The following is a 22,360-nucleotide window of genomic DNA, read 5'->3' on the forward strand; positions in this document are numbered from 1 at the left end:
TGTATAACTTATTTATGACTTTTGATGACAGGTTGCCTTATTTTTTAAACACCGGCCTATTGGCAGGCTCCAGGCCATGAACTGCAAGATCATGACCTGAGCCGAAGTTGGACACTTAACCGACTAGCCACCCAGGTACCCCAAAAAGTTCTTTTTTTAAAAAAAAATTTTTTTCAAGTTTTATTTATTTTTGAGAGAGAGAGCATGAGTTGGGGAGAGGCAGAGAAAAGAGGGAGACAGAATCTGAAGCAGGCTCCAGGCTCTGAGCTGTCAGCACAGAGCCTGACGTGGGGCTCGAACTCACAGACCGTGAGATCATGACCTGAGCTGAAGTCAGATGCTCAACCGACTGAGCCACCCAGGCGCCCCCCAAAAGTTCTTAATAATAAGGTACAAATAGAGATGGACCAAAGGGGAAGAGTAATCGAATAAGCATAAAAACATGAAAATGTATATAATGGCCTTATGGGATGGATGTTTTACTGTTGCTGATGTCATATAAATGCTAAACGTAGATGCCCAAATATATTTTGCTGCGAAAGAGCCATGGCCAAAGGTCTGGGGGGTGGCCTGTATAGTAAATAATTTAACCTTACTCAAAGAGAAGCCTGGCCTTTGCCTTCAGCTTCTGGGAAATAATCTCTTAGGCCCTTGGAATGTCATGCCTGATAGGAATGTCTTTGTTTACGTGGGGTCTTTATGCCTTTCAGATCATAACTATGTGATTTAGGGTGAGGGCTCAGAGTCATATGAACAACATAATGAAGTGTGGGGGCTTTGGTTTGTGAAGCTCGGCCTCCTGAGGGTTGGAAACTGAAACCAGCCATGTGAGCAGTCATCCGATGCCTACACGATGGAGCCACATTGAAGGCTGTGGTCGCCAAGGGCTGGAGTGAGTTTCCCTGGTTGCCAGTGCTCCCTCTATGCCATTGTCACGTATCAATGCCGGGAGAGTAATGTCTTGATTCCATGGGGAGAGGAAAACTAGAAGCTGTTCTTTCCAACTGGAAGCTTATTTTCCTGGACTCTGTTCTATTCACTTCTTCCCCTGACTGATTTCAATCTCTGTCCTCTAGCTGTAATAAATGTAACCGTGAGTTATAACAGCTTTTAGTAACTTCTTAGAGTCCATCTAGTGAATTATTGAAACTTAGGGTGGTCTTGGAGACTTCTGAATTTGCAGTTGCTGTCATAAGTGAGGACAGTCTTGTGTGGGGACTGTTTTCTCTAACTTCTGCACAAGAAAAACATATAAACAGCAACTGGCTTTCTATATACTGGTGATTAACAATAAAAATTTTAAATTAAAGGGGTGAGTGGCTGGCTCAGTGAGTAGAGCATGAGACTCTTGAGCTCAGGGTCCTGAGTTCAAGCCCCACGTTGAGCATAGAGCTTACTTTAAAAAAAAAAAGTTATTTATTTATTTACTTTAATGTTTTTACTTTATTTTGAAAGAGAGAGAGAGAAAGGAGAGACAGAGCGCAAGACGGGGAGAGGCAGAGAGAGAAGGGGACACAAAATCCGAAGCAGGCTCCAGGCTCCAAGCTGTCAGCACAGAGTCCGATGTGGGGCTCAAACTCACGGACCATGAGATCATGACCTGAGCCGGAGTCAGCTACTTAACCAACTGAGCCACCCAGGCGCCCCTATTTATTTTTTTTAATGTTTATTTATTTTTGAGAGAGAGAGAGAGACAGACAGACAGAGAGGGACCATGAGCGGGGGAGGGACAGAGAGAGAGGGATTCAAAGAATCTGAAGCAGGCTCCAGGCTCCGAGCTGTCAGCACAGAGCCTGATGCAGGGCTCGAAGTCGAGCTGAAGTTGGACGCTTAACTGACTGAGCCATCCAGGTGCCCAAGAAATTTAAATCGAAAACCAACACCACACAATAAAGTGGAAACAAGACAACACCAAGTAAAAAAGCATCAAAAATGTGAGATGCTTAGGGAAGTTTGTCAGAAGATACAAAAGATGTATACGCTGAAAGCTGCAAATGTAATAAAATGTAACGACATTAAAGAATACTTAAAGCAACGGAGAGATAGACCTTATTTATGAGTCAGAAAACAATATTGTTAAGATTTCAATTATCCCCAAATTGATCTACAAATTCAAAGTCATCCCAATAAAAACCACAGCAGCTTTTTTGTTGTTGTGGAAATGGACAAACCTATTCTACAATTCCTATGGAAATGTAAAGGACCCAGAATAGGCAAAGCAACTCTGAAAAAGGAACAACTTTATTTTGGTATCATTTACATTCCGTATTTAAATTGTACAGGTCAATGACTTTTTTTTAAACAAAAGTTTCTTCTTCAATGTACAACAAGCTCCAAGACAACAGTTCATTGTAGCTATAGGCGGCAACAGATGTTATGGCAGGGGATCCAGGTGTTTAAAAAGGAATGGAATTAAGGATCGCCTCAGTGACCTTTATTAAACTTATACCTAGTGGGGCAACCGTCACCACGATCACGTTCTAGAACATGTCTCTGACCCCAATAAAAATCCTTGTACTAATTTATAATTCATGACCATTCCCATTTTCATCCCCAGACAACCACTAATGTACAGATCTCTATAGATTTTTTCTGGACATTTCATGTAAATACAATATACAAATACAATACTTGATCTTTTGTGTCTTGCTTCTTTCACTTATCATACTATTTTTGAGGTTCATCCATGTTGTAGTATTTATTAGCATTGGTTCCTTTTTATTGCTGACTGTACCACATTTGGTGTATCCGTTTGCCAGTTGATGGACATTTGGACTGTCTGTACTTTTTGCCTTATATAAATTAGGCTATTATCAATAAGGGCAAGTTTGTGTGAGCACACGTTACATATCTTTTGGGTGGATACTAGGAGTGACATCGCTGGGTCCTATGGTAAATTTATGATCGACTTTTAAGGAAACTGCCCCTTTTCCAAAGTGGCTATACCACTTTCGTGCATGTACACCAGAAATGTATGAAAGTTCCTAATCCTCCATATCTTTGCCAACATTTGTTAGGATGGTCTTTTTTAATTATAGCCATTTTAGCGCATGTAAAGTGGTTATTTCATTGGGGTTTTCATTAGAATTTCCCTAACGATGTTGGGCATCTCTTTATGTGCTTACTTGCATCATATCCTCTTTGATGAAATGTCTCTTCAAGTCTTTTGTCCATTTTTAAAATGGGTTGTTTGTCTTTTTATTGAGCTGTAAGTGTTCTTTATATATTCTGGATAGAAGTTCTTTATCAGATACAGGCCTTACAAATGTTTTCTCCCAGTCTGTGTTTTGTCTTTTCGTTTCCTTAGCTGTGTCTTTTGAAGCACAAACCTTTTTGGTTTTTGGTTTGATGGAAGTCCAGTTTATGATTTTTTTTCCTTATGGATCATGTTCTTGGTGTCCTATCTAAGAATTTCTTGCCTAAACCAAGGTCACAGAGTTTCTCCTGTTTTCTACTAAAACTTTTATACTTTCTACTTTTCTACTAAAACTTTTATACTGTAGCTTTTATACTTATGTCTGTGATCTATTTTGAGCTCATTGTTAGAATGGCAGGAAGCAAGATTTAAATTTATCTTTTTGCATGTGGATATCCAATGATCCCTGCACCAAATGTTGAAAGGTTTTTCCTTCCCCATTGAATTGCCTTCACACTTTTGTGGGGAAAATACATGTTTATCATAGTATGAGGGCTTGTTGCCGGACTGTTTTCTGTTCTGTTAATCTATGTGTCTGAAATTGGTAGGTAAATGTCCTCCCGCTTTGTTTGGCAGATTCCTTTTCACTATTCTTGGTCCTTTCTACTTCTCTCTATATTTTGAGGATTCGTTTATCAATTCTGGGGAAGAAAGGCTGCTGGAAGTTTGATAAAATGGTACTGAATCTGTAGGTCATGTGATTTTTCTTCTTCAGCTTGTTAATATGGGAGATTACACTGATTTTTGAATGTTGAGGCAGCCTTGTGTTACAGAACAGACCTCACTTGGTCATGATATATAATTTTTTTATATGTTGCTAGATTCAATTTGCTAGTATTTTGCTGAAGACTTTCACATCTATATTCATGAGGAATATTGGTCTGTAGTCTTTGTGATTGTTGTTATGTGTTGGTATGGCTTAAGTATCAGGGTAATCCTGGCCTCACAGACTTGGCGAGTGTTCCTTCTTCCTCTTTTTGAAAGATTTCGTGGAGTGTCAGTGTTATTTCTCCTATAAATGTTTAATGCAATTAACCAGTGAAACCATCTGGCTTTAGGCATTTTTGTGTGGGAAGATTTAAAGTTACTAATGGCTTACTATTGTTGCTGAAATATAAATGGTGCAGCCATGCGAGGACCATGACGAGGTCTCAGATCTCAGATATCAGTTAACTGTCTTGGAGAGATACTACGTTGAGATTGGAAGACAAGAAACAAAAATTAAAATCACATTGAGATATCACTATATACCAACCATAATGGTTATATATATGTGTGTGTGTGTGTGTGTGTGTGTATACACACACACACACACACACACACACACACACACACATATATGGGCTAAAATGAAAAAGATGGAAAACACCAAGTGTTGGCAAGAACGTGGAGCACAAGTAGAACTCGTATACTGTGCTGGTGGGAGTGTATATTGGTACAGCCACTTTTGAAAACTAGTTTTAGAAACTAAAGCTGAGCATACGGATACCGTATGACTTGGCAGTTCAAATCCTAGATATATATACCTAACGGAAATTCATAAATATGTTCATTAATAGATAGGCACTAAGATATTTATAGCACCACTATTCCTAATGGCCTCAAGCTGCAGACAACCCAAATGTCCATCAACAGAGGAATAGATAAATATATTGTAGTATATTCACACAATGGAACATAACGTGACAATGAGAATGAATTATCTACAACTACATTTGACCAAATGGATGAATCTCACATTTATAATGTGAATTTAAGAAGACAGACACTAAAGAGTATATTACTAAAATAGGAAATATAATTGTTGGACTCAATTTATATAAAATACCAAACAGACAAAACCATCTGTGCTGTTACAAGTCAGGATAGTGTTTAACTTGGGGATGGGGGACAAGGCCTGGAATGCTTCTGGAGTGCTGGGCATGTTTTCCTTCTTCATCTGAGTATGTTCACTTTGTGAGAGATCACTGAACTGTTTGCTCATGCTATCTGCATTTTCTGTGTACATTATACTTTAATAAAAAGGTTTAAAAACAAAATAAAATTGCATGCGAGAAAGCAAGTCCCTTTTCTTATGAGTGTCATAAAAAACCATTTAAGGCAAAATGAGAAAGTGTCTGTATATCAGTGCCTAAAAAAAAGCAGTGCTCTTTTTAGAGAAGTCTCGCAGTTATTCAACTATAATCATATCTGAGACTAACCAAATACAGTGCAAGATGACTTTATCCTGTAGCAATCTACACAAAACTGCTCTTAACGTGCGTGTAGAATGCGAATGTATCTTATGCAAATTGAAAGGAAAACCAAATCAAAGTTTTAGGTACTGAAACCCAATTTGTCAACCACTCCTTTCCAAACAGGAATCCCAAAGAAAGCAGAAGCCTCAGTGGATGAGGGTCAGCATCTAAGGGGATGAGAAGTCTGTGGTCTGCCAGCTTCCATAAATGATAGCTTTTGGGATACAGGTTGGAACGCATGCACGTCTTTTTTGGATGTGAATCGCCTGCTGCCACAGCATGGAATTAATGAGGGAACAATTGCCACTTTCAGAGGTCTGTAAAGGCTTAACAACTATATTTCTGTAACATCCACTACAGCCGTGCCTAAGTTGCCAATTTAAACCTAAAGCGAGACTTTCAGCTTAAAAATTCTATTTCATTTTTAAAAAATATTATATTTTGGGGGTGCCTGGGTGGCTCGGTCGGCTGAGCGTCCGACTTCGGCTCAGGTCACGACCTCAGGGTTCATCATGAGTTCGAGCCCCACATTGGGCTCTGTGCTGACAGCTCGGAGCCTGGAGCCTGCTTCGGATTCTGTGTCTCCCTCTCTCTCTGCCCTCCCCTCCCACAAATAAATAAACATTTAAAACATTTTTTTAAATATTACATTTTTTAAATTCTATGGTGAAGGGAAGAGACAGAACAGTTCCTCATGGCAATCTTTTTTTTGTGTCTTAAATGTCAACGATCACAAAAACTTGTGGCTTCTACTCACAGACCTGCGTTTCCAAATGGTTTTCTGCCTTGACCTTGGTGCTCTAAAAACTCTTCTCCCCGCCCTAGGAATCTGAAAAAGAAGTGGCCAATATCGAGTACTTTTACACCCCGGGGGACGAAGAACTCATCAGTGCCGAATTTATCAAGTCCTTCATCCAAAAAGTGAAACATAACAGGTTCCAAGTCATCTCCTGGGGTCTCTATTTGTACCGCTTGTAGGAGCTTGAGGGTCTGTGGATGAATCATGCACCCAAATAGGACTATTGCTCAAATGCTTTATCAAAGCGTCTCCCTACGCGTCTAATTGCGCGTCAGCTTGCGGCGATGCAGGTACTTGTACTTCCCGTTGACTGAAGGGTACTTGGCTTTGCTTGCCTTCTGTTCACGGAAGCTGTAGTGTCACGGTCACTCCTCTTCCCGTCTACGAGACATCTGACGCGTACCGTGTGAGGTCCAGCTGAAGGCGTTTGCCGTCAGTGCCTTTATAGCTTTTCTCCACTGTGCGTTTTCTGGTGTTTAATGAGGTTTGATCTGTCGGTGAAGGCCTTCTGACATTCTGTACAAGCGTAGGGTTTCTTTCCTGTATGAATGATCTGATGCATGCTCAACGTTGCTTTCTGGATGAAGGCTTTCCCACATTTACTGCATTCATAGTGCCTTTCTCCAGTGTGAGATTTCTGATGGATGGTGAGGCGGGACTTCCAGGTGAAGGTTTTCCCACAGTCACCGCACTTATAGGGTTTCTCTCGGGTATGGATTTTCTGGTGTGTTATCAGATTTGACCTGTCAGTGAAGGCCTTCCCACATTCAGCGCATATGTTGGGCTTCTCCCCTGTGTGAATTTTCTGATGCACACGGAGTTGTGACTTCTTAGTAAAGCACTTCCCACAGTCACTGCATTCATAAGGCTTCTCTCCAGTATGAATTCTGTGATGTGCAATGAAGTGTGATTTCTGGATGAAGGCCTTCCCACACTCAGGACAAACGTAGGGTTTCTCTCCTGTGTGGATTCTCTGATGCACACTTAGTGTTGATTTCTGGATAAAGGCTTTCCCACATTCATTGCATTCATAGTGTCTCTCTCCGATATGAGACTTCTGATGTATTTTGAGGCGTGACTTCCATATAAAGGCTTTTCCACAGCCATTGCATTTATAGGGTTTCTCTCCAGTGTGAGTTTTCTGGTGTTTAATGAGATTTGACTGGTCACTGAAAGCCTTTCCGCATTCAGCACACATGTAGGGTTTCTCTCCAGTATGAGTCTTCTGATGTGTAGTGAGGTTTGTCCTATGAGTAAAGACCTTTCCGCATTCTGTACATATATAGGGTTTTTCTCCTGTGTGAATTCTTTGATGCACATGGAGTTGTGACTTCTTAGTGAATGATTTTCCACACTCACTGCATTCGTAAGGTTTTTCACCGGTATGGATTCTCTGATGTGTATTGAAATGTGATTTCTGGATGAAAGCCTTCCCACATTCAGTGCATACATAAGGTTTCTCTCCTGTGTGGATTCTCTGATGCATTCTGAGCGCGGACTTTCTTGTAAAGGCTTTCCCACATTCACTGCACGCATAGTGTTTCTCTCCAGTATGAGTCTTCTGATGTATATTAAGGTCTGAATTCTGGGAGAAGCCTCTTCCACATTCACTACATTCATAGGGTTTTTCTCCTGTATGAATTCTCATATGTCTAAAGAGATACGATCTGTGGAAAAAGGCTTTTCCACACTCACTGCACTTATACGGTTTCTGCCCAGTATGAATTTTCTGATGTGTAATGAGGTTTGACTTGAGAGTAAAGGCCTTCCCACACTGAGTACATATATAGGGTTTATCCCCTGTATAAACACTTTGAGGTCCATTAATCTGTGGCTTCTGAGTGAGGGCGTTCTCACTTTTATTGCATTCATGGGATTTTCCTTCAGCATGCATTCTCTGATGCTCAAAGAGATGTGACTTCTGGGGGAAGCTCTTTACACATTCAGTACAAACATAAAGTTGCTCCCCGGTCTGAATTTGCTGCTGGGGGATGAGAACTTGTTTGTTGCCAAGATGCTTTTCACATTGATTAATTTTGCAGGCATTTGCCCCTGTGGCAGCATTCTCGGGGGAGGAAGAGCTGTGGGCAAAATTGTTATCATTTCCAAAAATCTTATCAAGGTTCTTTGTTGAATTGCTTTTATTATGGTTATGTAGGTTTAAAGTGTGCTTCAAACTCTTTCCAAATGTGTCATAGTTATGGAGTCTTTTAATTGAAGGAACAAGCTTGGAACTCACGTGAATTATTTTTTCAATATTTTTACATTCACAGCTCAGAACTTTCACAGGACTTAAAGGGTTATTTTGGCTTCCTGGATACCTCTCTAGCTCACTATTATTTTGCCACAATTCTTCTAAAATGGAACACAATGGAGCTTTTCTTATAGATTGACCAAATTTCTCACAGGGGAGTGGAACTTTTCCAGAAATTCTCTGTTGTTGTACTTTCCCAATATCCTCACCTAAAACGAAAAAGAAGAAAGTAAAAATGACTCAAAGGGCAATCAGCCCAGGGTACATGTAGTTCAGACAAGATGGGGCGCATTTGGGGTGGTCTGGCCGTGGACGGGGTATGAGGTGGACACAGAAATGGAAGGGTCCATATGACAATAATGAAAATAGTAATAATGTAGTAATACAAAATTCTTCTAAAGCACTTACTATATACAAAATAATTTTATAGCATTTATGATGCACCAGGCACTGTTCCAAGTGCTTTATGCATAAATAGCTCATTCAGTCCTCACTAACCCCTAAGAGGCAGCTGTCATGACCAGTCAGATGAGAAAACAGAAGTACAGAGAAGTTGTGTAACTTGCTGAAGACCAAATCGCTAATTAAGTGAGGGAGATGGGCTGTGACTCTGGGAATTCATATCCATCATGTAGGAGGTCTTGATAATGAGACTAACCAGAAGAAGAAACCTAAGTCTGTTAAGGGGAATCCTAGCATGGAAGAAATATTTCAGATTATATGTCTTTATTACTTATCAGCTCTAAACCTTTCTCTCTTTTTTTTTTTTAAATTTATTTAGTTTGAGAGAGAGCCGGAGTGTACATGTGAGCGGAGTGGGGGGCGGCACAGAGCAGGAGGGAGAGAATCCCAAGTAGGTTCTGCGAGCCTGACGCTGGGGCTCGATCTCATGAACCGTGAGATCGTGACCTGAGCCAAAATCAAGAGTCGAACGCTTAACTGACTGAGCCACCCAGGCGCCCTTGCTCTGAACCTTTATAACCTCTCTGCTTTGTCTTGCTTTTCCTCTGAACCATAGGAGCACCAACATTACATTTCTGTGCCTCAGAGACCCATTCCTCTGCAGCTATACCCAACAGTGTTGCAATATCAACCATCCAAATAGTAAATAGGTATCTGTGCTCCAACTCTATAGCCAGCTGCATGTTTTCCTTGGTCCCAGGGATATATGCTTTCAACAAGAGCCAGATAGGAGAGGAAAAGCCACCTGAGGCAGAAAGTACAAGCCGTCCGCCCACAACTAATTGCACTTGCATTTACCAGCCTCGCTTTGTCCTCACCAGTGAAAAGTATGAGCAGAAGAGGTATGTGCAGCTTCCAAGCCGGGCCTGAAGTCAGTGGGAAAAACTCCTCTTTTCTCCTTTCTCCTTCCCACTGGACTCAGCAGTGACCCAACATTAACCACGCAGCTGACAATGGTGCCCTGGGGGATGGCAGGGCAATGACTTGGAACATGGCCCCTGAATGACCCGTCAGGGGTAGAGTTGACCTGTTGACTGCATCCGTTCACCTCCGAATTCTTACATAAGAGAATTTATACTGAGTTTGTTGTTTGGTTTCTGTGCATATTCAAAATGTATTGTCCTTGCTATTAGCTCTAATTTCAGTACGCTTCTAGGGAGGTTCTATCTGCTGTGAGTGTAGAAAGCCGACAGGGTGCCACTCATATTGATACCTAATTTGGCCCAGTTTTCTGCTCCAACAGAAAGGCTGAACATGTTAACATTTCTTCCCTTTCCAAGTATGATGTATGGTCCTTTGAATTTCCCTGAGCAGACACTTGCAAAATCCTGCCAAAAGAGAGCAAGATATCCTCTGCTGCCTATCTCCCCAAATTCAATAACTGGAAGTTTGCCCAACATTTTCCAGGCTCTGCCTCAGTGAACTGAAGAATAAACGTGCCAGGTACCAACCTATTGCCTCTCAGCTCTAAATCCACTCCCCTTTGCTTGCTCTACAAAAATGGATGTGAGTCTCTTTAGATATGTTTCCTTTGCCAACTGGCATGATGTTGAGCCTTTTTAGCACCGGGTGATGGAGAAACACTGCAGGAGGAAGGGGTTTTGCTTCCTGGTTGCTGTGGGCCCACTCAGCAGCCCCCTGCCATCCCAGCAAGGGCAGCTCGTCCGCCACCGGGCTTCCTGCAGCCACCTGTGGCTTCGCCACCACCACGCTGCTGATGCACTTCTAGCTCCCCGGGCGCCCAGGTCTTGCTGTGGGTGGCTTCTCTAGACCTCAGCTCCTGCGGTGGGGACGACTTTTCGAGCACCTACCTCCTGTGGCTCATACGGCTTCCCAAGCACCCAGCTCCCGTAAACTCTGGGAGCTTCTCTAGCTCCAGGCTTGTGCAGTGCGACATGGCCAGCAGCACTCAGCAGTTTACCCTAGCACCCCTCTCAGATGATTCGTAGGGGGCTGCCTCCGCTGAGAAGCTTCCGCATGATCAGCTTTCTCTGGAACCCCAGAGAGCAGATTTCCAGCGAGTTCCACCAGTACGGCACCGCAGTAACTCTTCTTCCGTGCTGTGAGCTGATGGCTGTGCCTCCCATCAAGCTCTGGATTCATCCCCGGGAAGCAAGGGAGGCCCTTCCTTGGGTGTTCAATCACAGCCTTAGAGGTACCAGCCGTTCTTTTTATCTGCTATTCCTTTATTCTTTAGATTTCTCTTTACTTTTACTAGCTAATCTCTCGTCACTTCAATCTCACCGTAGCCAACCATTCTTTATGTTATACTTTCGCTGTTCAAATTAGTAGGTAGTTTCTGTCTCCTGCTCAGCCCCTGAGTTATACAAGAAGAAACAGGCTCTTACTTCTGGGAACTTTCTAAAAACAGAGAGGTAAAAGCCTCAGTTACCACATAGTCTAAAGTCTGTGCTTTCTTTCTGAGCTCCTGTGGAAAGAAAGGTGAGAAAGAGGAAAGAGCCACATATGCTAGAGTCACTGAGCCATTTCATGGAACACCGAAATCTGATCACCAGGTGAAAATGTATCACTGAATAGACAGAGCACAGAATAAAGAGTCTGATTCATAGAACACTAACACATATGGTAGACATAAGTAAAAATTCTTAAATGCACATCAAAAAAAAAACAATCAGCAAAATGAAAAAGCAATCTGTGTAATGTGAAAACATTTTTGCAAGTCATGTATCTGATAAGGAGTTAATATAAAGAACTCATACAACTCAATAGCAAAAAAGAAATAAACCGATTAAAAATGGGTAGAAGAACTGAACAGACAGTTTTCCAAAGAAGACATCAAAATAGGGCTCCTGGGTGACTCAGTCGGTTAAGCGTCAGACTCTCCATTTGGCTCAGGTCATGATCTCACGGTTTGTGAGATTGAGCCCCACGTCAGGCTCCATGCTGTCAGCAAGGAGCCTGCTTGGGATTCCCTCTCTCCCTCCCTCTCTCTGCCCCTCCCCCACTCTCACTCTCTCTGGTGCGCTCTCTCTCTCAAAATAAATAAATAAACATTTTAAAACAAAAACACAAAGAAGACATCCAAATGGCCAACAGGTACATGAAAAGGTGCTCAACATCACTAATCACTAGGGAAATGCAAGTCAAAACCACAATGAGATACCACCTCACACCTGCTACAGTGGCTACATCAAGATGACAGATAAGAGGTGTTGCTGAGGGTGTGAAGAAAAGGGAGTCCTTGTGCATTGTTGGTAGCGATGCAAATTGGTACAGCCGCTATGGAAAACAGTATAGAGGTTCCTTGAAAAATTAAAAGCTTCCGCTGGAACTACCACATGATTTAGCGATCCCCCTTCTGGGTATATATCCATAAGAACAGAAATGAGGAGCTCGTAGAGATATCTGCACTCTCGTATTCATTGCAGCATTATTCACAATAACAAGATATGGACACAATCTGTCAGTCAACGTTGAATGGATAAAGAAGATATATAGATATATAGATATATATATAAAGATATATATATATATATATATATATATATACACACACACACACACACCCAAGGGAATATAATTCAGCCATGAGAAAAATATTGTGCCATTTGTTATAACCTGGCTGAATCTTAAGGGTATTATGCTAAATGAAATAAGTCAGACAAAGACAAATACTGTATGGTATTATCACTTGTATGTGGAATCTAAAAAAAGTCAAACTTGGAGTAGAGTGGTGGTTACCCGGGGTTGGGGGTGAAGGAAATGGAAGTATTGGTCAAAGGGTACAAACTGCCGGCTCTAGGTTCTATGATGAACGAGTTCTGAGGATCTAAGATACGGCATGGTAAGTCGGGCTCGCGATACTGTATCATACACTTGAAAGGTGTTAAGAGAGTAAGTCTTAAATGTTCTCACCACAAAAAAGAATTGGTAACTATGTGACAGGATGGAGATATTAGCGAAGGCTGTGGTGTTAATTATTTTGCAATACCTAAATTTTGTATACCTTAAGCTTATATAATGTTTTGTGTCAATTATATCTCAATAAAGCTGGGGGGAAATAGCATAAAATGTGGTATGCTTAGGGGGTGCCTGGGTGGCTCAGTTGGTTAAGTGTCCGACTTTGGCTCAGGTCATGATCTCAATGGTTCGTGAGTTTGAGCCCCGTGTTGGGCTCTGTGCTGACACCTCAGAGCCTGGAGCCTGCTTCGGATTCTGTCTCCCTCCCTCTCTACGCCTCCCCCCACTTGCACTCTGTCTGTCTGTCTCTCTCTCAAAAATAAATAAACAGTAAAAATGTGGTATACTTGGGGATACATTTGACAAAAGATGCACAAAATCTCTATACTGAAAGGTAGAAGATATCACTGAGAGGAAGTAAAGAATGCCTAAATAAATGGAAATGTATAACTTATTCATGGCTTCGAAGACTCAATAATGTTAAGATGTCAGTTCTTTCCAAACTGAGCCACAGAGTCAACATAATCCCGGTCAAAATTCACTTTTGTAGAAATTGAAACACTGATTCTAAAATTCAAATGGATATACACAGTGCTCAGATAGCCAAAACAATTGAAAGAGAAGAACAAGGTTGGAGGGCTAACACGGCATGATTTCAAATTTATTATATACTAATCAAAACAGTGTGGGAATAGTATAAAGATAAATGAATAGATCACAGGAATGGAGTAAAGACTCCAGAAAGAGATCCACACACACATGGCAACTGATTTTCAATAAACGTGCAAAGGCAAATCAGTTGACAAAGGATCATGTTTTTTTCTAATGTTTATTTTTTTTTGAGAGAGAGCACAAGTGAGAGGGGGCAGAGAGAAGGGGACAGAGGATCTGAAGCAGGCTCTATTCTGACAGCAAGGAGCCTGACATAAGCCTTGAACTCATGAACTGAGAGACCATGACTTGAGCCAAAGTTGGACATTCAACTGACTAAGCCAACCAGGTGCCCCAAGAAAAGATCGTTTATTTTAATCTTTTTTAAAGATGTTTACTTTTTGAGAGAGAGAGGGAGAGAGAGAGAGAGAGAGAGAGAATGAATCCGAAGCAGGCTCTGTACTGAGAGCAGAGAGCCTGATGCAAGGCTCAAACACACAAACTGTGAGATCATGACTTGAGCCAAAGTGGGACGCTTAACCAACTGAGCCACCCAGGAGCCCCAGTATCATTTTTTAAAAAATAAATGATGCTGGAATAATTGGATGGCCATGTGTAAAAAAGTGAACTTTGATCCATACTTGAATCACATAAAAAATTAATAGAAAAGAGATCACAGAACCAAATATAAAATCTAAATTTTCTGTGACCTTGGATTAGGTAAAGATTTCATAGATACAACTCCCAAACACACTCTGTAAAAGAAGAAAATAGATAAATTAGGCTCTGTCAAAATTTACAATGTCTCATGAGAGGTGCCCGGGCGGCTCAGTCGGTTAAGCATCCGACTTCAGCTCAGGTCATGATCTCACAGTTCGTGAGTTCGAGCCTGGTATTGTGCTCTGTGCTGACAGCTTGGAGCCTGGAGCCTTCAGCCTGCTTCAGATTCTGTGTCTTTCTCTTCTCTATGTCCCTTCCCCACTTCATGCTCTCTCTCTCTCTCTCATTCTCTCTCTCTCTCAAAAATAAATAAACATTAAAAAAATTTAATGAAAACTTAAAAAAAATAAATAAAATGTCTCATGAAAGACACTGATAATAAAAAGAAAAATTTGCAAAACACATATCTTATAACTTGTGTTCAGAATATACAAAGAACTTTCAAAACTCAATAAGAACACAAAGTTCCCTATAGAAAACTGGACAAAATATTTGTACAAATACTCCATCAGGGAAGATATATGGATGTTAACTATTAGACATTACAAACATGCTAATTAAAACCATAGTAAGATACTACCACCCACCTACTAAAATGGCTAAAAACATTTTAAATGGACAATTCCAAATGCTGGTAAAGATGGAGATCAACTGGAATTCTCATACATAGCTGGCCAGGATGTAAAATTTTACAGCTGCTTTAAAACTCAGTTTGGCAGTTTCTAATAAAATTAAACATACACTTACTATACAACCCAGGAATCCCACTCCTAGGTATTTACCCTAGAGAACTGAAATCTTCTCATCACACAAAATCAGTAAATAGACTTCATAGCACTTTTATTTAGAATCACCCAAACTGGAAACCATCCAAATAGCCCTCAAGTAGTGGATACACAAACCGTGGTACATTTATACAGTGGAATACCACTCAGCAATAAAAAAATAACAAACAATGGAAACATATAAGAGGATGAATGAGTTTTTAATGCATTATACTAAGTGAAAGAAGCCAGGCTCAAAAAGCTTCGTGCTATATGATTCCATATATATGACATTCTGGAAAAGGCAAACCTTATAAGGACAGAAAAAAGATGAGTATTTTTCAGGGCCAGAAGTAGTGGGAAGGAGTGACAACAAAGGGGTGTGGTGTAATGTTTTGCTCTGTATTCTTGACAGTGGTGGTGGTGGTTATAGGACTGTATGCATTTATCAAAACACATAGAATTATTTACATTGATAAATTATTAATATCAATTACTGATAGCAATATCAATAAACCATAAAACTGTTTAAAACGGAGATGAGTAGAGGTTATAGAAAATATACAGATACAAGTTTGAATTGGAAATATGTGGCCATATTGTTTATCTCTTTGAAAGAAGAGTTTAATTATGACATACTAAGTAACGGGGAGTAATTGTTGGGTTTATTTCATAAAGCTGACAACATAAACGGAATGTTTTAGGTAATGACATCTGTCATTAGCACTTAAAGTGAACTAATAAAAAGAATGGAATCAGCAAATTCAATCAGGAATAGAATCATTGTAATCCAAGCATAAGAAAATAAGAAGCTGATTTTAGGTGGTATTACTGGGAATTGAGAAGATGAGCTGAGATCCAAAAATGATATTTGCAAAAATGGAAAGGCACTAGGAACTGCAGGTAATTAATTAAAAAAAAAAAGACTAAAAGATTTAAGAAGCACTGACAGACTGTGACAGAATTTGAAGGTGAGAAGGTAATGCGTGAGATGATGATTCAAATTTCTTATGTACTGAGGATCAAGAGAAACATCTCAAGGAAACTTTCTAGGAAGCTAAATCTAGTACTAAAGTACCAGTGAAGGGGCACCTGGGTGGGACAGTTGGTTGAGTCTCAGACTCTTGGTTTTGGCTCAAGTCATGATCCCAGGGTCGTGGGATCGAGTCCTGTGTCACGCTCCCTGCTGAGCATGGAGCCTGCTTGGGATTCTCTTTTTCTCTCTGCCCCTCTCCCTTGCTCGTACGCCTGCCTCTCTAAAATAAAATTTAAAAATTAAAAAATAAATTAAAAAAATAACGTACCAGGGGCACCTGGGTGGCTCAGTCCGTTCAGCATTGGACTCTAGGTTTCGGCTCAAGTCATTATCTTGCGGTTCGTGGGTTTCAGCCCTGCATCATCAGTACAGAGCCTGCCTTGGATTCTCTTTCTATCCCTCTCTCTCTGCCCCTCCCCTGCTCTCTATCTTTCTCCTCCCCCCTCAAAATAAATAACCATAAAAATAAGTAAATAGGGGTATCCATATGGCTCAGTTAAGCATTGGACTTAGGCTCAGGTCATGATCTCACAGTTCGTGGGTTCGAGCCCCGCGTCGGGCTCTGTGCTGACAGCTCAGAGCCTGGAGCCTGCTTCTGATTCTGTGTCTCCCTCTCTCTCTGCCCCTCCCCTGCTCACACTCTGTCTCTCTCTCTGTCTCTCAAAAATAAACATGAAAAAAATTTAAAAAAATAAGCAAGTAAATAAATAAAGTGCCAGAGAAAACCGGACTGGGGATGTCAAAAGCAGAGTCATCAGAATTCAGTATGGATGAATCCTTGCATGTATATGAAGGAAAGACTGGTGAACAGTAGGCAGGGTCCCTAGGGCAACCTCATGTATGGGGATAAGGAAGAGGAGAAGACTGGGAAAAAGGACAGGTAATAAATTGGATGTAAACCAGTAAGAAACCGAGGAAACCATAAGAGACTCTTAAATACAGAGAACAAACTGAGGGTTTGCTGGAGGGGAGGTGGGTGAGGGGCGGATAGGCTAGATGGGTGATGGGTACTAAGGAGGGCACTTGTTATGATGAGCACTGGGTGTTGTATGGAAGTGATGAATCACTGAATTCTCCTCCTGAAACCAATGCTACACTATATGTTAACTAACTTGGATTAAAATAAATTTAAAAAAAAAGAAAAAAGAAGAAGAAAAAAGAAGGTAACAATAAAAATTTGAACATATAGAATTGAAGAGAAAAAAAAAGAAACAGGAAACTCAAGCAAAACACGGGGAACATGAACAAGGTCACTCATAGAAGGGGAAACTCAAACAGACCACAACAGATCAGTCGTGAAAGGCTGAAACTAGGTATTGGAGAGATGTGCAATAAAAAAATGAGATACCACTTTATACCCATTGTTGGCCAAAAGATGAGAAAGCTTGGTTCTACTAATCGTTGGCAGAAACTATTGCTAGTATAGACTCGTTCAGTCAACCTGAGAACAATATGGTGGCACTCAGTCAAATTCAGGATGGAAATATACAATGATCAGGCAAATCCCTTCTTCTGTAAACATCCCCTGAGACATTCTCACCCTCCATAAGGGAACACTGCTGTAGAAAGTTCTCGCAGAGCTGTTTGTATTAGCTGGGAGCTTCATTTAGCAACAACCCTAGGTTCCGCCACAGGGTGAATGTTTAAGATGTGCTGCTGGCACAGGGGGGATGCTTTGCAGCAGTCTGAAGGAGGGAAGCCAGCGGAATACACTGCAGTATGGACAGACCTCATGGATGAGTGAGAAAGAGGAACAGAATTAAGACACGTGGTGCAACACAATTTACATACACTAAGAATACCTACTCACACACCAACCCTCCAGGCTTTAAAAGACCACCGCACAAATTCAAAGACCAGACGCAGTAGGTCAGTTGCCCCTGGGAGGACATGTAGGGAAGGAGCATGTGGAATTGGCATAAAAGGGAAGACATTTTAGAATACCTGAACGTACAAGGAAAGAATCTAAGATAAAGGGGGTGGGAGTGGAGTAGAAAGAATAAAAAGGCCTTAGATAAGATAAGGTGGCACGTGTGTGATCCAGAGTGCAGAGACTAGAGACAGCTCTCCTGTCAAAAAGCCAAACAACCAAGACAATGGCTTTTTGCAAGGGTTGTACTTAGAGACGTTGTTTAGGTATCAAAGACGCTTCTGTCAACCATCTCCAATAAACGACCAACGTTTAGAACTTTCAAGGCCGGTTATCTTCACAGCTTCTTCTAGAAAGAGTCGATTGGTTTTTGTGTCCCCCGTCTGCTCTGGTCACACTCACCTGAACAGCTCTGATGTGGGGTTTCTCCCTCCAATGTCCATGGCCCCTCTCCTTGCTCCAATTTGAAGATGACCTCTGGTTTGGGAACCTGGTACCCTGTTGACAGGATATGATACAGGATTGGTTCCAGCTAATTGGGTTTCAGGGGACTTTCAGTGACATTTCCATTTGCCCTTCAGAAAAGTAATCACGCATTGCACCGGGAACAGGGTAATAATAATAGTCATGGGAAGGGAATGAAGAATCTTGGACCAATCAAGGATGACACCATCACACACTTAAGATGTTCCAGAACACTCAGCAGCTGAGAATGGAAATAGCACACTGACGCCCCTGGCAGACACACAGGGCAGCTGTGCTTACCCACTGAGCGCAGGTGGCTGTAGTTCTCCAGTGTCACATCCCGGTACAGGCGTCTCTGAGCAGGGTCCAAACGCTGCCACTCTTCCCTGCTGAAGTTCACGGTCACATCCTCAAATGACACGGAGACCTGTAACAACACAATCCTGTTCAAGGCAATATGGTCAGCACTGGGGGGTTGGATAGAAGGCAAATAGGCAGTTGTTTTCAATGACGTATCTGTATATGACATAATGACATAATGTATCACACAGGGTTTGCACTCAGTGGTTTTGTATTTTATGACAGGAAAAAAAAACTTGTTGACGTATCTTAGCATTCATTGCGTATGTAGTACATTTATTCATTGATTTATGCAGTCATTCTTTTTTCAAAAATGAGGATTAAATTAGGCTTTGTTTAAATCCGCTAGTTAATGTGGGCACTATATACATTTACTGCTTGATTATGTGCCAGCCATGGCAACATAGAATTGAATGAACTAGAATTGACTAAAAAGAAACGTAGGGGAAAAGGCAAAACAATAAAGCCTTTAAAATTAATGCAGAAAATTCCTTCCCAGGTTTTGGCACCAAAAACAAACAAACAAACAAACAAACAAACATGCAGAAAAAAGACATGATCTCAGATTAGGAAAATAATTCTCAAAACAAGATGCAAAAAACATTAACCATAAAGAAAGATTGATGTCTGGCTACAACACGTTTTAAAACTTCTATTTATTTAAAAGACAGCATTATAAGAGAACAAAAGGAAAGCCACGGAAAAGGAGAAGATATCTGCAACACATAGTACTGTCAAAGGGTTCATATCTAGAGGATGTAAAGAACTCTTACAAACCAATAAGAAGAAAAGAGAGCGCCAAGTAGAAAAGTGGGCAAAGCATTTGAACAGGCATTTTACAAAAGGGGAAATCCAAGGTTTCAATAAACATGAAAAGGGCTTAACCTTGGTAACCAGGGAATGCAAATTTAAACCACAGTGAGACACCACTATATGGCTTCTAGAATGTCCTCAATAAAAAAGACTGATAGTACGGAGTGTTGAGGAGAATATGGTGCAATGAGAACTCTCATATTGTTGATGGTGTAAATTGGCACAACCATGTTAGAAGGCATTTTTTCTTTATTGGGTAATGTTGAAACATGCATACACTAGGACACAGTGATTCATTCATGGAAATATGCCCAATCTGAATATGCATACATGTGCAATTAGAGGCATGGTCAAGAATATTTATGGCAGCATTATTCAAATGTGTGTAATATTTCATGATAAAAAGTTAAAAATTACTAATTAAAAAAATCAGTGTTCAACATAATAGTAACAATATCTACTCTGTGAAAAATATTAAGAATAGTTTCTTAGTTGCTTTCATTTGCATAATCTCTAAGCATATACCCCACCCACTCACAAACTAACCAAGACCAGTTTTCTGCTAGAGAGATCTGGGGAGTTGTAGGAGAGAACCATGTGAATGTATCACCTATTCAAAAATTAAGTTAGGGGTGCTTAGGTGGCTTAGTCGGTTAAGGGTCCGACTTTGGCTCAGGTCATGAACTTGCAGTTTGTGCGTTTGAGCCCTGCATCGGACTCTGTACTGACAGCTCAGAGCCTAGAGCCTGCTTCCAATTCTGTGTTTCCCTCTCTGTCTGCCTCTCCCTGCTCGTGCTCTCTCACTCTCTCTCGCTGTCTCTCTCTTTCTCTCAAAAATAAACAAACATTTAAAAACTTAAAAAAAATAAGTTAAAAATTACCAATGGGACCAAAATGGAATAGACATAATTCTTCCTAGGTCTCCTGCTAAGTATAGCTAAAACCCCTGGATATTATATATAAAACAAAGATAAGAATACTCTGGTTGGAGAGAGGGAGGCAAACCTGTCATGATCCTCAGGTGCTAGAGAAACCGGCAACTTAGAATGCCAACTGGCACAGGCAGAAACAGCCAGAGAAATCTGCTTTCATTAGTTCAAGTACCAGGAAAAAGGCAACGTAGCAAGAGAGAAAAACCTAGATCATATTGCCCTGTTCCAGCCAGGCATCACAGAAATAACTGTGCCCCCTACTTCCATTCTTATCAGTAAAGGCTGAATGGGGAGGCTAGATTTTCATTCCAGCCTGTGGGTAATGAGACCCTTCCCCCACAGTGTCAATCTAGGCTAGGTGGTGATCTTGGACTCCAGCCCTGACTCAAAAAATGAGGTGTCAGTCTTGTCTTCCCACCAGGGGTGGTGTCAGAGGTGGTCTGGTGGAAAGCCTGAAATTCTACCCACCCCCTCCCAGTAGCAACAAGGGCTTGGCCCCTTCTGGGGTGTCAAAGGAGGCCAAGTGGGGAACTTCAACTTCCACTTCCACGTGGCAGTAAGGAGGATTTTTCTGAATCCTCTTCCGAATTCTCTTCAGAAAAAGATTCTCCTTTTCTAGCAGAACAGTGTCAGAGGAGGCCTATTAAACACAAGATTTAAATAATATCAAAGTCTCATAGTTCCCCAAAATATCCAGGACATAATTGAAAATCAGGCATCATGTGAAGCAGAAAAATCTCAACTGGAACGAGAAAAGATAATCAACAGACACCAACACTGAGATGAGACAGAAGTTAGAATTATCTGACAAGAATTTTAAAGCAGCTATCATAAAAATGTTTCAGTACACTTAAATTTGAAAATAGAAAGTCTCAGCAGAGAAAGAAAAGATATAAAGACAAACTGAATGGAAATTTCAGAACTGAAAAATACAATGACTAAAAATTTAAAACACAACTGTGGGCTCAGCAGCAGAATAGACAGTACAGAGGAAAGGCTCAGAGAACTTGACCATGGAACAATGGAAATGATCCAATATGAACAGAAAGAAAATTGGCTGAGCGAACCCCAAAAGGGTAAGCCAAAGAAATCTACACCAAGACACATTATAATCAAACTCCGGAAAGCTAAAGACAAAGAAAAAAATCTTGCAATCAGCAAGAGAGAAACCACAACTTACCTATTGGGGAAAAACAATTAAAGTGACAGTGGATTTCTCATCAGAAACCATGGGGGAGAGAAGGAAGTGGCCCAACAGTTTTCAAGGGCCTGGGAGGGGAGAAGAGAACGGTCAACTCTGAATTCCGTATCTGGCTCTGGCAAAACTATCCTTAAGAAATGAAGTGGCAATGGCCAATACATACATGAAAAGGTGCTTGGCATCATTAATTATGCGGGAAATATGAATCCAAACTACCATGAGACACTACCTCACACCCACGAGAATGGCTAGCATCAGAAAGTCAGATAGCAACAAGTGCTGGTGAGAATGTGGAGAAATTGGAGCCTTTATATATTGCTGGGGGAGTGTAAAATGGTACAGCTGCTTTGGGGAAACAGTCTGACAGTTCCCCAAATGATCAAACATAGTTGCCACCTGACCCAGCAATCCCATTCCTCGGTATATGTATCCTCAAGATAAATGAAAATATATGTCCACATAAAAATGTGTACACGTATGTTTATAGTGGCATTACCCATCATAGCGAAAAGGTGGAAACAACCAACCTGTACATCAGATGACGAACGGCTAAACAAAATGTTGACCCATCAACATTTCCAACAAAATGGAATATTATTCGGCCATAAAAAGGGACGATGTACTGATACATGCTACAACATGTACACGCACAACATGCTACATTCTTCCCCGTCTGCCT

The 22,360-nt window shown here is 41.0% G+C and overlaps 1 protein-coding gene across 4 annotated transcripts in view; it reads right to left on the minus strand.

The window, feature by feature from the left end:
- Positions 1–6,058: 6,058 nt before the first annotated feature.
- Positions 6,059–22,360, minus strand: part of ZNF41 (zinc finger protein 41) — a 45,069-nt gene continuing 28,767 nt past the window's right edge. For 3 of the 4 annotated variants that reach the window (XM_027053964.2, XM_015069597.3, XM_027053965.2), the window contains exons 3-5: positions 18,676–18,802; positions 18,313–18,408; positions 6,060–8,695 (exon numbers count right to left, since the gene is read on the minus strand). In XM_027053964.2, coding sequence (XP_026909765.1) covers positions 6,675–8,695; positions 18,313–18,408; positions 18,676–18,802 — 2,244 coding nt within the window. In that variant the 3' untranslated portion in view covers positions 6,060–6,674. Of the gene's footprint in view, positions 8,696–18,312; positions 18,409–18,675; positions 18,819–22,360 lie in introns of all 4 variants that reach the window. The other variant, XM_027053966.2, reaches the window with a different exon arrangement.

Source organism: Acinonyx jubatus, chromosome X, assembly GCF_027475565.1.
Source record: "Acinonyx jubatus isolate Ajub_Pintada_27869175 chromosome X, VMU_Ajub_asm_v1.0, whole genome shotgun sequence".
Classification (NCBI taxonomy): domain Eukaryota; kingdom Metazoa; phylum Chordata; class Mammalia; order Carnivora; family Felidae; genus Acinonyx; species Acinonyx jubatus.